We start from the raw sequence: 18,042 nt of genomic DNA on the forward strand, positions 1-18,042 counted from the left end.
AATCTTTTCAAATATTGTGTTGAGGAATTAAAAAAAAAAATCAAAATAAAAAAAAAGAAACGCCGAAAATGACGACTTAGGCATCATACGCAAAACTTAATTACTCCATCCCATAATTGCCCTGTTTTGACGTTTACCCTTTGAGGAGCCGTCGCTATTTCCGACTTGTCTAAAGATATTAATAACGAACTTAACTCGTTGGCTGTCTATACCACAACGCGGTTATAGCGTTCTGTCTGTCCCCTTTCAGGCCATGTTTTTCGCTAATACCCCTTCGAAAATGATAAGATGATAGCTTTACAAGCAAGCTGTAATTACGCCCGTCCAATTACCGCTCGTCAAGCCAAGGAAGGAAGCGAGTCATTGAGCGCCTTTGTTTACGAAATTAGAGCTTACTCATCTTTATAGAATATAAGTGTGTAATACACACATACGGTATTCTTTTATATATATATATTGTTCTCATACATTTCCAAATATTTTGTTTTATTCGCAAAAATACATTTTCATTTTCATAAGGTCTTGTTGCAATTTCTTTAGTTCAGTGTGAATAACATAAATGTGGTTACTCACATATAATAAATAGCTGCCGAGTATTATTTATCGAACATTATATCGACTAACATTTCGTAAATATGCCTGTTCATGTTTAAGTATTAATATATTATATACGAATAGAACGAAATATGTTCTTGGTGATTTTTGTATCAAAAATAAATAACGATTTAATTAATAATGATGATGTTGATTGGATAAATACATTTGTAATAAAAAAATTGATCTTTAAGCTTTTTAGCTCAAAATTCGTAAATTTTTTGTAAACCCTTCTAAACTGGTTGTTAAACTAAAAATAAATTTCGATAAATAGCGTCAAAGTAAACCAATCTTTGCATTAAAGCGCTAACTCAACTTTGGCTTAAGCGAGCGGCAGCTCAGTTGGCGTTCCTCTCTGTAATTTCAGCGACGCTCGCTACCGGCGTTCGCCAACTAATTTGTCATCCGAATATCAAATTACGCATGAAATGGCGCGTAACAGTAGACTCCGCTCCGGTATCACGGTTTTAAAATAAAATTCAATTCAGTGTCTGGTCGCAATTGCGTAATTGTAGCTACTGTTCGCTGTCAACTATGCAGCCGGCTAATTGGCGTGTAAATGTGGAATCGTGTTTGTAAATAATTGCTGTTGATTTTTCGGCAATATGAATCTGTTGTTTTTAGTGATCCGTAATGGAATTGTAAAAGCGGACACCTAGTGGGTACGTCATATGTTTAAAACTAAAAAAATCATGGACTTATATTAATATACTAAATAAATAAAAAGTTGTAGTTTTATATAGTCTGATTCACGGAATTGGAATCGGATTTATTTTATCGTGTCTTATTCACACTCGATAGATTTATTTCTCAATCTCCGTGTGCACGATACATAGCAAATATTCATTTCGAAATCTTACTGTTATAACTAGGAATAAAAATTGAAAGGGTTATAAGCGTATGCGTAATCATTTAAATTATGAATATAAAACATATTCTTGGATATGATGAAATTTTGATTTTATCTAGAATTTCAATTGAATGTCTTATGAATGTAATACTCAGTTTTATTGTGTTATTATAATATTGAACTGTATATAAATTTATAGTATTGAACCCAAATGCCGTCGGGATACATTCATCAACAGAATTATAAATTGTATTGCATCTACTATTAAGTTATAGTATGTTTGCTTATTTCATTGAAAATTCAAAGCCTCTGTCATAGCCGAAAATGTATAATAATGTGCTATATATTTATTGTAAAAATATGCCCATAGTGTAAAATAGTTGAAAGCCTCTTCACAAAGGATTAAGGGTTGCTGGTATTGAAAACTTCAAACCTCTTCCAACATCTTAATTTCAAATTTCCTGTTGATTATAAAACAATGAAGCCTAAAGTGTTAAGTATCATTCCTTCGATGGGAGTTATAGTATTCATTTATAACGAAGCAATTAATATTTAAAATTTTGTAGTTAAAGGAATTAATTGATACATTTTAGAATGCAATGAAAATGTTGCGTTATTTCAAAATAAAACAATTAGAATCAAACGATAATGAAGGACATGTGTGTAAATAATATTATAATACTTATTTATTTTGATATTTTGATAGTCTGTATACCATTCTATATCAATTTTATATTGCACAAAATACCTTGGTGGGGTGAATCATAGGGCCGTTTCCCAGCAAAGTTCACTTAGGGGTTATGGGTTTTTCCGCTTTCGCACAATGAAATGGCAGAAGACGTAACGACATCTAATTAATAACGTCTATCATATCTCTATTGCGCGGCTTATGTGCCGTGCGAGGGCGAGGGCTTAACGTAAGAGGATTGCCTATGGACGCATGATTTGTTCTAGAGGTCGTTAACGGGTGATTTTATTTGCTCTTACGATTTGGATAATTACTTTTAATGCTAATAGGGGATAAGGGATAAATACGAGTATTGAAAAGTCGAATTATAATTATTCTGACCTCTATTATTTAGCTTTTCGTTCATTATTTTGTTTAAGTAATAATTAATAGCTGATTTCCTTATACATATTTGTTCTATATTCTTTTGTTTTTCCAAATTTTATTCTATTTACCTCCCTTAATGGTTTCCATTGTATAACTCACTTTAAGATAATCTAATCTTTTGAAGTCAAAACATGCTCACGAAATGTGTGTAGGTTAAAATTGAATAAACGAGTATCCCCAAAATCCCCGACGTATTTAATACGGAATACAATAAATTCGTTCCACTAAGTTCCGTATTTGACTTATCATTCCCTCGATAAGAGCGTTTGTGATGCAAAATAATTTTAATTGCAACGCAAATTTACGTTCAGTTGGCCAGTGTAATAATATTTGCTATACAAAAGGCCGATAATTAGTGACACAGGGAAACATCACTCTACATCAATGTGCTTGACATGTTTCCTGTTAATTGGATAGTAGTGAACAATAGTAGGACAACTGGACTCTCCCCGACCATGTGGCGACGCGTCGTTATTATGACATATTGTTCCCGATTGAAACAAACGATTTTAACTATATCTGTCTGGGCTGGACGCTGAAACCGGTGCACTGAATAAATCCTGCCACAGCCGGCCAAATGGCTGCCATATTCATACCGATTACTGCGTTTATTGACAGTGGAGTCATTTGCGTAAGTAACTGAACAATGCATTGTGGGATTCCTATACCTTTTTACACACGCCTTATCCGTACTAAGTGCTAGTGCAAAGCTAAAATAGGCATTTTTATCCTGGGTTTAGTAATTGAAACATCATATTGTACAAAGAAAGCATATTATAATAATGTTACTGGTACGGTACCAGAATTCAAACCTTCAATTCTATTAGATGGTCGTGATTTAATTCTCCATTAAAAGGGCTTCCTGACCACACAATATTTAACGGCATGTCGTTATAAAACCACTCTGCTGAAAGATTTAATTCCATAACTGTACATAGTCACACGCACTTTCAGGCTTTTAAAGCCAAAGCCAGCGATAAAAGCAATTAAAACTTTAACAACATCAGACCCTCTCTTTTCAATGTACCTTAATTTTAACAATCCACTCTCATAATTAAATATTAATAGATGAAACTTGGCATTTTGGAAGCCGATTTTCGTGTAATACATTCCCTCAATTTGAGGTGTTTACAAAGTTTTCAGAAAAACGAGTTTGTTTCTGCATTTTATGACAGACAATTTGTCTGAAGTGACTGTGCTCGAGTCAAAGATAATTTATCTGTCTCAAGCGCTTTATTTATTACGCGTTCGCATCTTGGTTGAGCCCCTTAAAGTTGGTGGTTAATGGAGCTTCTTTGAGGCCGAGACGTCACTCACTTTCGGATGTTGAGGGACAAGAGGGGAGCGGGTCCGGCATGTGGACCAAGCTTACTTTATTTTTCCTCTCTTCGGTGAGTGACAGGTCGATAGAGAACGAATAAACAACTTAAGTAAATCTAAAGGAGTATATACGTTTACTATGAGAGGTGCACAACACGTAAAAAGAAGCCAAAACTTCGACTTTAGTATATTAATAATTTGGAGTAAAAAGTATAGAGTTTAATTCTTATGAAAATTTTGAAGCATCCCCATTCATAAACAAAAAAAAAACACTTTAAAACAAAAGTGCTATTAATATCCGAAACCTAAGGGGTGCGCATACGATTGTTTATCTTACTCACTTAACTATCAACTAGCCAATTTAAACTAATGTAAACGGTCAAATAATTAAATGACCTACTAGTGTATTAGTTCCGGTAGCATGTTTATTATAAGAGGAAGTTAAGGCAAATAAAATTAGAGACATTGGTATCCCGTGGGGCTTAGGTGCAAGTTAGAGGGGCAATTATGATTGATGATAGGATATGATTCGTTACCACTTAACACAATGTAAAAGGGGTAATTTCATTGCCTCGTGTTTTTGATATAAGTAACTAATGAATGTAATGACTCATCAATTTCAATGTTATATTATTGTCATGATAGGATCCCCGCTTAAAATAATTTATTATAATGTTGATATATTGAAAAACATTTAAAAAACTAATTAATTTTAACAGATGTAAAATAATGTGAAAGATGATATTATGATAAAGATTAAAGTTATCAGCAAGTTAGCGGCAATTTAGACAAGAAAGTCATGGTTTTGTTTCAAAAGTATATATATATATTTTTTTAAATCGTCAGTTAATTTGTAATGAACTTGCAGTCCAGCCCGATTTTGCTTGAGGTACAATTATAGCCTATAGTACTCGGGGAACACGTGTGTATCCAACGCTTAAAGAAGTTTTGAAATGGCGTCAGTAACAACGTCACAAACTCACAAACTGTACCTTTTTATACTATTATTAGTATAAATGATGTCGTGGACTCGAACACTCAATCAAGATAAAATTGCGGTTTATTCTTATCGAAATTAATATTTGTTGTTTAAGCTCTTTACTAGTATATTGGTTATATATTTAGTTTTAGTATTTTTTTTAACAATAATCCCTAAACAGGCATAAGGCGCGCCTAAAGATTGTATGTTAACATACTATATAACTGGCGTATTTTTTCTAAGAAGTTATAAGGACTTACGCTTTTAAAGTTTATTTAACGTCTAAAATATATTACAACTTACAAACAAATTTTATAAATTTAACAAACTTTAACAGTGTAAATTTATAATAAAAGTCTTGAAATTCATAACATTATCATGATGTTAGCATTTATGATATTTCTGTACTAGCTAGACCAAAAATATCCAGTACAAAATACATTTCGGCGGGCAATTTACGCTTCAGTGGCGAATAGCACTCAAATAAAATAGCAATCTGTAAAGGTAATACACAGAATTACATTTTAAGGTTAGATCATGTATTATTTAGGTTCAATTTAAAAGCTAACGCGAGGAAGGTTGTCTGGAATGGTGAGCAGGCAAAATTGTGACCGGACAGGGTCGTACCCTATAACATATTAATGATATACCACTTTATGTCCGAGCTTAACCCAAGATGCGATATGAAAGTCTCATTAATATTTTGCTTACATCATGTTATGCCTGTACTTTTAAAGATTAGAGATTATAAAGCATATGCTATGAAGGCATCAAATATCTCTCATTATTGATTGTATCTTTTAAAGGAATCATCCTTCCTCACAAGCGTATTATTGATTTATTCAGTAGCTTTACGTTTGCTATTGTTTAAAAAACAAATGAATTATTACTTCTTTATCCCATAATGTGTTTATAATTTCAATGTCCAGTAATTTGGAAAATTTACTCCATTTTTCACAGCACAAAAGTGGTTAAGCGGTTTTAGGTATAACAGGTTCAGTAGAGCATTTTCGTGTCTCGCTGGCGAGCACGCGGTGAACACAGGACAATGCACTTAAATTTCTTAATTCCGCAATGTTAAACGATTTTCATTTTTTTTCTCTTTTTACAGCTCAAATTTGTATAAGTACATTTCAGTAATGAATCAACACAAATAAACTAATAATAATAATTAATTAATAGTTAATTCATTAATAATGAATCTGTATAACAGTCTGTCAGATAACTTATTAGTAATCACCTAAATTAAGTATAATCTGTAGCTTAAAAATTAAATGGCAATTTATCCTCTTAACCGAATAATTACTTTAAAAGTGTGATGTTTTATAGAATTTTGATACGAAGAATTGAATAGGTATTGTAAAAGATAAATGAAACATACTTAATCAATTCTCATACATGAAAGTGAGAGAAACTGGCTAGCAATATACTAAAATGAACTATGAATTCATGATACCGCAACATGAAATTCAATTAGCTACCAAATAAAACGAAAACGAATAGCAGCTCCATTTTCGTTTGATGCGGACTAAATTTACTCTTTCCTAAAATAAGCCGGAAAATGAAATGCTCAGAATTTTATACATCTTTAATTCTATCGTTATGAAATGTTCTTATTTCTATTGTTTAAAATCCTAACACAAAAAACCGAGCGAAATGTAAAAGAAAACCTTTGATATTGGTAGGGACTGTAATAAAACTAGCTAAAAAGTTATAACAATAATGAAATATTGATTAAGCCCTTTCTATTGGCGTAAAACGTCCAATCGTAATTTTAATTCGGGTAGATAATACTAAAGGACAATGAACCCACGGTTTCAGACGCGGGAGGTTCCATTAATTTTTATTAGCTACGCGATGCCCTTTTCGAATAGATGCAGAATATAATTTAAGGGCACTTTTTGTCTTCAATTAGATACCGCGCTAGATGTTTTATTGAATTTCGTGCTATAAAATTTCGTCTCTACTGTTCTTGAGCCAAGCGGTGGGAATGCGGAATATTTAGAGGAGCCTTTTGATGAGAGCTAAGATTAATTTCGGAGGGTTCGAGCTCAAAGGAAACTTTCGAACATAAGCGCATTAATAAAGTTTTTGCTAATAAATAGGGCCTCTTTTAACATGGAAAATACTGTATACATTGTTTATAGTTAATAGTTTATTTGTAAGAAAAATTTAATGAAATAGGTATTTAATCAAACATAATCGAAATGATGAAGTAGTATCGGTATAACTATTGTAGAAATGAGGCCAGTTAATTGTATAATATATTTGAATACAAAACATCAAAAAAGTGATATATTTAATGTAGACATATCCAAAATAATACCTGTGATGACTTGAGCTCGAATGACCCGTAGTGGAGGTGGACAGTGGTGATCGTGCTGGGTAGCTACCACCAGCCCCGTGACCACCTTCAGACATGACGAACTCTGAAACAATAATATAAAAGTTCTCAAGCACTATATTATACATATTAGCAAAAACAACAAAAAACAAATAAATACAGATAAATATTACATCAATATTTATTTTATAATGTAATTACATCGAGGCAGCTGGACTTTTGTGAAGTCAAATAATTCGCTATGATGCGTCACACAATATAAAAATGCGTACTAATTAAAACAAATAAATAAAAACATAACAAAAATGGCTACATAAATAACGCCACTAGACGGAAACACGCTCTAATATGTTACTCTCATTGATAGGAGTAAGGTTATATTTGCGCTGTGAAAAGACAAGGCGTTAGTTGGTCGGCCGTCGCCAACTATCAATCCTTCTGTCAGGCCATCGACAGCGCATTTGTTTGCTCTCACCATTTTTGTCTCAGTGTTTCCTCGGCCCTGGCTATGTTTATGTAGCGTGCGGCTATAGCGATCAATCTATTCTCGAAGTGCGGCTTGTGATCATGATGGATGTTGAATCGAACATCGAACGCCCCGCTAATCAACATGATTTACCAATATATCGATGTTTTTATACAGTCGTGTATTATCATGGCTGAACAATGATTAAAATTCAAACAAAACTGAAGATTGGTATGTGGAAACTTAAGTTATCATTAAGTTATGATAACAACCACTTCTGATTACAATACGTTATTAATTTTTTGTTTATATCTTAAAATTAATATATTTTCCTAATTTTTTGGTACTTATCTTTCCTTATTTTTTACCACTTGGTAAATGAACTACTCGCACTAGGTATATAGGGACATGTTCTTTGTAAAAGTAATATTAATGAATTGTATGTAGATATAAACGTAAAATCGTCGCAATGTTAAGTTATAGGGAACACTACTTGATATACGTCGAAACTGTCTAAAATATAACTTCGGATATTCCGTTCTGTTTATCATCTTGCGAATGTATTACGAAGGTTTTCCGTTCTGTATAATATGTAAATACGCCCCTAAATCGGAAGAAACGAAAACAAATCTAGCGACTCCTTGTTATTCCACGCCGATGGGATGTTTATAAATTATATAATATCAATTTAATTTAACTTGGAATTATAATTCCGCATTAGTACCTAAAAAATTATGTTTGTACGCAATTACAAATTATGTAGCAGAATGGTAGCATCATTTTTATTATCATATTTATTAAATCGTTAAACAATCAGTAATAATATAGGATCTGGTGGGTCGCCTGATGGTAAACGCTACATGAACATTTGGAGAGGCGTAAAGTCGATTGACAGACATTACGCCACTACAAATGGAGTGCCGACTTCAAATTGGAAAGGGATTAAGAAAATATTGACAAGAGAAATAAAATAGAGGACTGGGAAGGGTAAGGAAAAGGATATGGGCCTCCATTTACTTTACATTGTGGTTAATTCAAGAATAATTATGTAAATGTTAAAAAAAAAGTTAGGCATACTTGAAAGAAAATGATAAATGATTTAAACAATTATTGTGTCGACATTTTTCGTGTTAAAAACTAGTCAGCATTTTATTTGTCCATTTTGCACTGTTTGGAATAAAATGGAAATGTATTTGCATAGTTCTTATCATAATAATGAATGTTGGTAATAAACTAATTTAGAAAGTGCACGAGTATCATACCAGTGTATATAATTACTTAAAGGAGCCGTAATAGCTAAGACAACAATTTAACTGTACTTTAATTTTATCTCTAGGAGCGTGTAATCGAGAGAAAATGAAAATTGATCGTCACTAACTAAGATAAGTTTGGAAAGTTACGATGGAATGAACGTACTTCAGCGACGAGCTGGGAAAACAAAAATCTTCATAACCGTTTTATGAAATAAGAACGAATGATAAATAAATGACGTTGAAAATAGTATCAAGTGTGTTTAATTACGTTTCAAAACAAATCAACTAAAATAAAGTAACTAAGGGAATAAAAGAGCTTTAAACAATTTATTATAGCTTCTCCAACGCCTATCAGTGATGACGGCTAAGTACTTCATTTAACAAAAGCTAACTATTTCAATATTGCATTTTCGGGTGGGTGAATCATGAAAATGACAGGTTACATAGGCTGTCTTATGTCAAAGGATGAATACCGTATGAGGTAGCTGTCATTTTACATAAGAATCGGTGTAGAATCAAAGTCCACATGTCCGCAGCGGTCTACCTTAATTTTCCTCCACGACACGCGCGCTGAATACCAAAAAAAGGACGGACATCACATCGCTACGAGATATTCATACAAATTTTCCGAGGGCTTGCACTCTAATATCCCATCATCTCATCGAAATATCATTGACTTAACTTATTTAAAATTATAAATTAAATTTGAGATGTTTTCAACGAAATACTCGTGGGAACGATTCCCCGTGCCGTTGTTGAGAAGCCGACAATGCCAGAGTAATTTTGCTTATTTCGCTTTAAATTACTTGATCTCGTTTACAGGCCTTTGAAGATTGTACCAACTTCTCACAAAGTTTTGTGTGTAATTTATTGTTTACCGTCACTCTCTTCTGTTTACTTAATGTAGGATAACTATGTAAAGCATTTTGGAGTGTTTTAATTGGTATAATTATTTAAGTAATTAGATTTTTTATTGTTTCAGGATATTTCAAACCAATTATGTAAAACGACACTAAGTTTAGTCTTTATTTATCAAATAATTGGGTTTTGATATAGTATAACTTAAAATATTTTATGTCTATATTATATACTTGTAAGAAGGTTTTCTTAGAAGGAACTTTATTAGCATTGACTTATTATCCACATTTTACATTTAACATAGGCGTCTCAAAATAGAACAGTTTGGAATTCTTCTTCTTCTATCTGTAAGTGGTTCCATCCATTAGAGGGACCCCGGCAATGCACAGTGTAAATGGGAAAGTCTGTATCTGTTAGCACTTAAAATTACTCGACCGCTCATATCAAAAACTCTAAGCTGTTATTACAGTGAAAAGAAGCGGCATCATTTTATTGCCAGCTCTGCTACAATATTTAAAACGTTTTTTTGGCGTCTTTGATATTATTGAGTTTTGTAAGTCTATTTAGATATTTCATCGAATGAGTTCACCAATTGATTCATACCAATATGACTTACATTTGATGACTTACAATTAAACTGAAACAGCGAGTCTTTTGCCGTGTCATACCCTTTCCTTCCCTTGACACTCAATAAAAGCTTCATAATATCTTGCGTACAGCGCCTTGTATCTGCCCTTTCGTTATTTGAGCAAAATATACGGAAACAACAACATTATTCTTCTGCATAATATGTTTATACAATCGAAATCAAAAGAATAGGTAAATAAATGCAGTTTCTGTATTTTGTAGCGCAACATAGGAAACGTTTCACGACGTGTTTAAGAACATTTATTAAATTCACATCGTAAAGCAATATACTCTGTATATTATAAGTTGTGTCTATGTAATGACAGCAACATAATTTCGCGATATAACTATTACCACGCTGTGCCTACCAAGTAAGATTTTAATCTTAAGTTAAATGAAGGTGATTCCTTTATAACTTTCGAACACAGTCGCTAATAGCGAAACTTGCGGTTAATAGCAAGGGAGAAGGGGTGGTACTGGTTGGGATGAATTTTCGAGACAATTCAATAGGAAAATCGGCCTTTGTGAAAGTTCCATTGTACGATACATTTTCAGAACATCATGTCATGAAATCCCGCGTAATCCGTCGAAATGTAATTAGAGTTTCACGTATTTAATGCTAAGGCCATGATTTAATCTTTGTTTCCATTAAATTTTTAATTACTCTGTTTCTTATTATCCTTACACCGTTTATAAGATATCTGTTAAAAGTGAAATTTACAACTGAATATATGCAACAGTTCATTAGGAAGTTTTCGTAGAAAAATTCCATCGTTATTTTTAATTGCATATCCGTGCTTTTAACTATATACATTGGTGGCAACTACAAGTTGCTAGGTCTAAAAATATCAACGCACGTCTTTTTTTCTTGTTGCTGGATCCAAGCTTTATAAGCTTATGCCTTTATAGGTTAATTGAAATACCGTTAGAAGTATGGATCATTGGTTAGTCTTGCGTTGGCTCGTAGATATTCTGAACAATAAAAATAAGTTTGCACTTACCTAATAAAAATGTGTTGCTTAAATTCATTGCTGTAGGGTGCGTGTAGCGATATGAAATTCAACGCAATGATAAAAATATCTGCCTCACTATAAATAGTACATTTTTAAAATATACAATATCTTTCTCTACTTCAATAGGCACGTCCTAAGAAATACTCAACACTTACTCAACAGGAGGTATTTTAGTCTTTCTCATAAACTATTTTCAAGCTCGATCTCTCATTAATATTTAAGTATCAATAAATATAATGTCAATATCGATAGAGGTGGTGATAAAATGAGACATTCTTAGATTTATAGATATAACGTACTCTTGGAGTTAGAGTACGCTTTCAGCCCACTGCCTCGCTAACACATCCAATCTTTACGATGTCATTAAACATATTTTTACGAGGACACCACAGTGTGCTATTTTGCAATACGAAGGGTGTTCGAATATTTCTATTCGGCTAGATATTAACGCAACTACAATGCGTGACTGTAACTTTGAATCTGTCTAATATTTGTGTTGTATTTTAATGGCCATCGAACCCAGGATTCGCCGGTTCTACACTCACACGTTAACCAGTGTAGCTACCAGTAAGGCGCTAAGCAACACGTTGTGTATCTATACAAAAAATATTCTTGTATATGAAACAGCACATGTGCAGAATTCATTCTTAAGTCTTAACTTTATTTAAAAAAACGTTTTTTTTGTATGTAAATAGTTTATAAAATGGACCGTATTCTTAAAAAAATATAATGTTCCCGGGAAAATCGGCAAAAACTATGCGCTGTTTTTGATTACAAAACAGCAAGTTTATGTAATAACAAGTTTGACTTGAAAACTAGCAGTATACACCACTAATTGGGCAAACGTAAGTCCCGAAGAAGTACCTACTGATGCTCTTATTGGAAAGTTCTGCACAAATTAGTAACACGTTAGCGTAACCTGTACCTAATTAGCTCTTGTATTTACGTAATTAAGTCAACGAACACTACACGCCATGTAATTTGCTATAACATAGTCCTACGATGTTCTTGTTTTCTGTGCGAATCATATGTTAACATTGTACGACCTTATTTTTATTTAAACTAAAATGTAATATTCTCTGAGAATTTAATGTGAAAGGATTTGAAAGGTAATTTACTTGTTCTATAAAAGCTTTGGCAACAGATATTTCTTTGTATTTTGACCTCAATTAGCCTATATATATGTATATACATATTACCAAAAGAGATGAAAACAATAATTGTACGTGGACCTATTGACGCAAGTAAAGAAATAATGTCTATAAGATATAGCGCGTTCATGGTGGATGAACGAGCCATATCTTATACTACACATTATATTGCTTATAATGTGTAGTACTCAAAACTTATTTACATTCCAATACATATCTCTATATTTCATATATTACAAAAATAAGAATTCCAAATGTGCCAAAACCAATGAAATAAAGCCATATATTTCGTATATACATGAAATATATCATCAGATCTTATGCCCCAAACAACATTCGAAGAAGCTAATAAAATGCCACGCCAATTCCCCAAATTACGGCGTAATTGAACCGAAATTTGTGAGTGAAGCTCATGTAATGAAAGCAGATAAACACAAGCGGGGGAAAGGGGGCTTATTCAATTCGTTCGCGAGTTCACACTGACACTGACTTAAGTAGATAGTTAAGATTTAGCCGGGAAAGCTACAGCGCCCACTAATGTGTACTCAGAAAGTAGTCTTGCCACTAGAATTGGCCGCTTAAGTACCTACAGCTGAAACTTGCCACCCATTACTTACTTCCCAGAACACATTTTACTTTAACTTTTGTTCTTTGCTTACGGAAAACGAATAGCTTAGCAGGTGCTATCAAAATAGTTTCATTTGTTGATATCATTTTTCACCGTAGGTATAGTGGTACTTACAACAGGATTCCTTTATTTTTGAAAAGGAAATTCATATAACATTTATCTAGAAAATTATACAATTTTAAGCAATTTAAAGCTTGGAAATAATTTATTCTAGTATTTCCATTTTAATTAACTCGTTTAGTTATTTTTTGTACGAGTGGTTTGCAGAGTTTCGGAACAAGCAGGAAAATTGCATAAACTTATCTTCAATTTAAATACTTCTCAATTTGCTTATGCATTTTGTGTCTACAAAATTATACAATTTAGTTTATTTTCCACGAACTGTACTTAAGTTTAATAATAAAACATTCGCAAAATTTCGCTCCAATTAAAAAAAGAACTTATAGACATACTATAATATCTACCAAATATAACGATTAGCAAGAAACATCCCGTTATTGCAGATGGTATTGTTTTGTTACGTATTAATATATGTACTAACTGTGCTGCGCGGTTTCACCCACCGACGATTCTGCAAATTACAGTATGTATATAGCTATTTCAATACATAAGATACATTACTGTAAAACATCATCAAAATCCGTTCAGAGGTTTTCACATTAAAGAGCAAGATCATGTACCATATATGTCATGTATGTATCATGTATATACCATACCATGTATGGATGTACCTTACATACATACATATATCGTCACAATCTTTCGCATTTTTAATATAAATAGGTTAGGACCTAATCTTACATCCACGATTACAATATTAAATTACTATAAATTAATGCATCGTCTTTACATCATGTAGGCACATACCAAAGTCATCTGAATACTTATATTTAAATGGCATAACGAAAGATGTTGTTATCGTAAGGTAAGCGCAGGTAGCCATGTCAACAACCAAAACGTTTCAGGGAAATAAGTTAGAAAGCCTGAGAACGTGCACTCTACTCGATTGGATTGGAGGTGGACGCTCATCGGCGCCAACTTCATGGTCAGGAGCTTGTAAGAAATATTCCTAGCAAAATTTCTTATCTACTACATGCATGCTAAACTTAACTTTCCAACAGAATTTCGGCCATTTATTTCGTACACCACTTTCATTCAAATATACGTATTTTCTAGGCATAAAGGTAATGGTTTCTTTATATTAATTTGTGCGTGAGTCTGCTTAAACATTTAGTTATAGAACCACAATGGTAAACTTTCCTAATACATCCATCACTTTAAGTGCATCAGTAACAGGTCAGAGTTATTTTTAAAAGATAACACGGCGATTTGGCAGTATTCAGAGCCTGATGATCTAATTACTAAAATGCAATTAAAAAATAAAAACAATTAAATGTAATAAAATTTAAGTGTATTATAATATACTGGTAAAAAAACAAAAACGGCATATAGCAGATTTGAGGAGATTCATAACATTTTTAAACTAAAGCTCTCATAGTGATAGGTATAAATTGGTTCAGTGTCTTCTGGGACCGTGCAGCCGATACACGATATACTTTATGACATAAGTAACATAAGTGTCTCTTGCACATGTGCTGGAACATATACCTTTGACGACAGTTGCGCTCAATTGTTATCATTTATTGGAATTTAATGGTAATTTACGCCTGACTGATTATGCGCCAATGATTTAAAGTTTTTGAAGTTAAGCTTGATCATCAAAAATCAATACATGATACAATACAATAAACATAAAAACAAATTTAATTGAAATAATAATCAGCTTTAACAACACGTAGATATAATGATCTTTTTACTTATATATTCATATGCGTATAAAGTTTTTATTGCCAGTTGAATAAAAAGGCAATGAAAGTAAATACATGACTAAAAATATTCATAGTATGAATCATAATCTCTATTTAAAACTTAGTTCATAAGGAGTTTACATAGAGGACATAACTTCAAAGCAGAATGCACATAAATTACATTTCCAACATAGAAAATGTAATTACGAGCTAAAAACATGCAAACGTTGAATCTTACGTGAAAATACTTTCTTTACAAAGCATTATCGTTATTTTCAAGGAATAGTTAGTTATTTTAAACGTGAATTTAATGCATAAGTAAATTTAAATACGAATTATTAAAAACCACAGATACAAAAGGCTTCTTATTCAAGAATGGCAAAATAATATTATTAACGAACACGAATCTCGAAAGCGTTAGGAATATCAATCGTCTCTGACTTTACTTCATATTTTTAGCTTTCCGACATTTTGAATAAGACATAAAAAATTACTGAAATAAATTTGATACCTATCTAAAACTTTATCTGTTTTATTTATACATAAAATCACAGTGCATGTAATTTCATTTAAATTTATTTCTCCCAAATAACATCTCAATAAGCCAATTATATATTATTACTAAATCATTAAATGATTTCATTAATTTAACATTGCAGTGGATATAACATTTGACTGGTATCACTGATACAAAATATTGCGGGATCAAACCTGACAGCTCTCTTGGGATGTAATAAAATATATAAAACGGGTATTATTCGCATGATCAAGCGTCCTAATAAGTAGGATCTCACAACGGGTTCAATGTGGCGAAAACTAATACCCATCTCCAGACACTCCCCGCCGTCACTCCCGCTTTCGCCCCGCTAAACAATTATAGTATTTGCTATTATATTTTTCATTTTCTCCCATTTATCGAAAGCAGTGCATTTACTTCAGAGTCGCTTATTTTTCTATCCTTTGTCAGTCCGGGCAGACAGACTAATAGTGCTCGTCTGCGTCTGAAAGATTTGCTTTACGTATGCCATACGTTGTTTTTTCTTCATTCCGACTTTTATTTCTGCTCGGGATTGCGTACGTTCTCTCTATAATTACCTCTTACAAATGGAGACAATATAATAAAATTTTTAAGCAACAAATCTATACTAATACACAGCTGTTATAACTGCTTAAGCTCTCAATGCATATAGGTAATTTGAAGTTAAAATTAATTAGTGACCTAGCGGTTTTATTATCATTTCGCATAAAGTGAGTCGTGCACAAGCCACGTGTCATTCGTCACGGATTTTGAAGCATGAAATGACGTTGTGTCACTTAGCGGCCTGTGGCTGGGCGTGGCAGAGACGGGTGCGGTTACAAATACCATTGTTAGACTAAAATCAATTACCGTATGATATTGCTAATTAATCATGCAACTGATACGGAACGAAATTTAATTATGTGGCCGTAATTACGTTATTTAAATTAATCGTGTAGCAGCTATCCCTAATCAATATTTAATCATCTTTAATCAGCTAAACATAAACCATTTATAAAATCTAATTTAGTTATGGTTTTTGATTGGTTGAAAATGTTATATTTGTAAAAATATCATCCAAAATTATAAGAATATTATTATCAAAAGCTCCAGGCTCTCAAATAATAAGAAAACGTTAGAAATAAACGTATATATGTAAAGAAAGTACTCGTAAACAGACACGTATTTGTATCCCCAATTCAGGTCGATGAGTTTTAGAGTGCTTCAAGGTACCTTGCATAGTAACGAAGTTAATGGATCTTTCGTATCTTGACTTTCCAACAACTGTTGAGAATTCACTGAAACCGTTATTAAAACAAGGATGAATTTTAACGATTCATTTGTTATTTTATTAATGATGGAGACGCTTTAAACATGGGTACAATTTGTCGGCGTGAATACAAAATGTCCATTTCCGTCCACGCGAACCTCACATTAGGGGTGTCAGTCAAGAAAGCACTGGCTATTGACAAGGACATGGGACGTTCAATTACTGGTACAGGTGAATTGTAGACATGATTGTTCGAATTGTGTTGTCTGCATAGCAATTTTGTGTTATTTACATTTTTAAAACGTTTATACATGCATGTAGGTATTTAATATCATATTTCACGTTGTCGCTGTTAATAGAAAAATGGTGTTGATATTATTTATACCATTGTTTATCAGAAGCATGCTCATTATTTTTTGTGTGTTATAGAACATTCAGTTTTTGTTAAAAATTTTAATTTATACACTCTTGAACTACATCAATTAACTACCAATTGTTTGTATGACAGTAGGGGCTTCTACGCACAATATTGTGAAATCCAATAATCTAGACTGCTTCATCCAGTTTAATAGCACTCAATTGAGTGGATTCGATCTTAGTGTCCTCGAATATAATGACAACGCTTAATTTATAAACGTATGATATTAAGCACATTTGAGAAACATTCAAAGGAAATCCCTACTAATATTATAAATGCGAAAGTAACTCTGTCTGTCTGTCTGTTTGTCTGTCTGTTACGCTTTCACGCCTAAACCACTGATCCAATTTTGATGTAATTTGATATGAAGGTAGAACTGAACCTGGGAAAGGACATTTTTATCACAAGGATGATTTTTATCACAAAAAAAGGGTAGAAGGAGTTGAAATAGGGATGAAAGCAACATAACCGAATATTACGCGGACGAAGCCGCGAGTGGAAAGCTATTTTTTCAAATAAAATATATTTATGAACAGTGAACATCTATTATAAAATTATTTATATTCTTAAACAGTTAGATTACGAAGCCAGAGGACTTATTGCGTTTACACATATTAACGACACACATATATTAATGCAACTATTCTTATTTTAATGTACTTTATTAAAAAAAAAAATCTGTAATTTACAAAAATTGTAAAGCCTGTAACACAGTTTTTACAAACATAGGCTTTAGTTTCTAACCATATAATATCCAAATTGAAAAAAAGATATGTATATTTATAGAACTATGCATATAAACTTGATTAGAGTAACATAAGCTAAAACATTT

General features: G+C 32.5%; 1 protein-coding gene across 2 annotated transcripts in view; it reads right to left on the reverse strand.

Annotated features, from left to right (window-relative positions):
* Nucleotides 1–18,042, reverse strand: part of LOC119833662 (teneurin-a) — a 213,835-nt gene that overhangs the window by 84,509 nt on the left and 111,284 nt on the right. For both annotated transcript variants that reach the window (XM_038357777.1, XM_038357778.1), the window contains exon 6: nucleotides 7,184–7,286. In XM_038357777.1, the coding sequence (XP_038213705.1) occupies nucleotides 7,184–7,286 (103 nt within the window). The remainder of the gene's footprint in view (nucleotides 1–7,183; nucleotides 7,287–18,042) is intronic.

The sequence above is a fragment of the Zerene cesonia genome, chromosome 17 (assembly GCF_012273895.1).
Source record: "Zerene cesonia ecotype Mississippi chromosome 17, Zerene_cesonia_1.1, whole genome shotgun sequence".
In the NCBI taxonomy this organism is placed as follows: Eukaryota; Metazoa; Arthropoda; class Insecta; order Lepidoptera; family Pieridae; genus Zerene; species Zerene cesonia.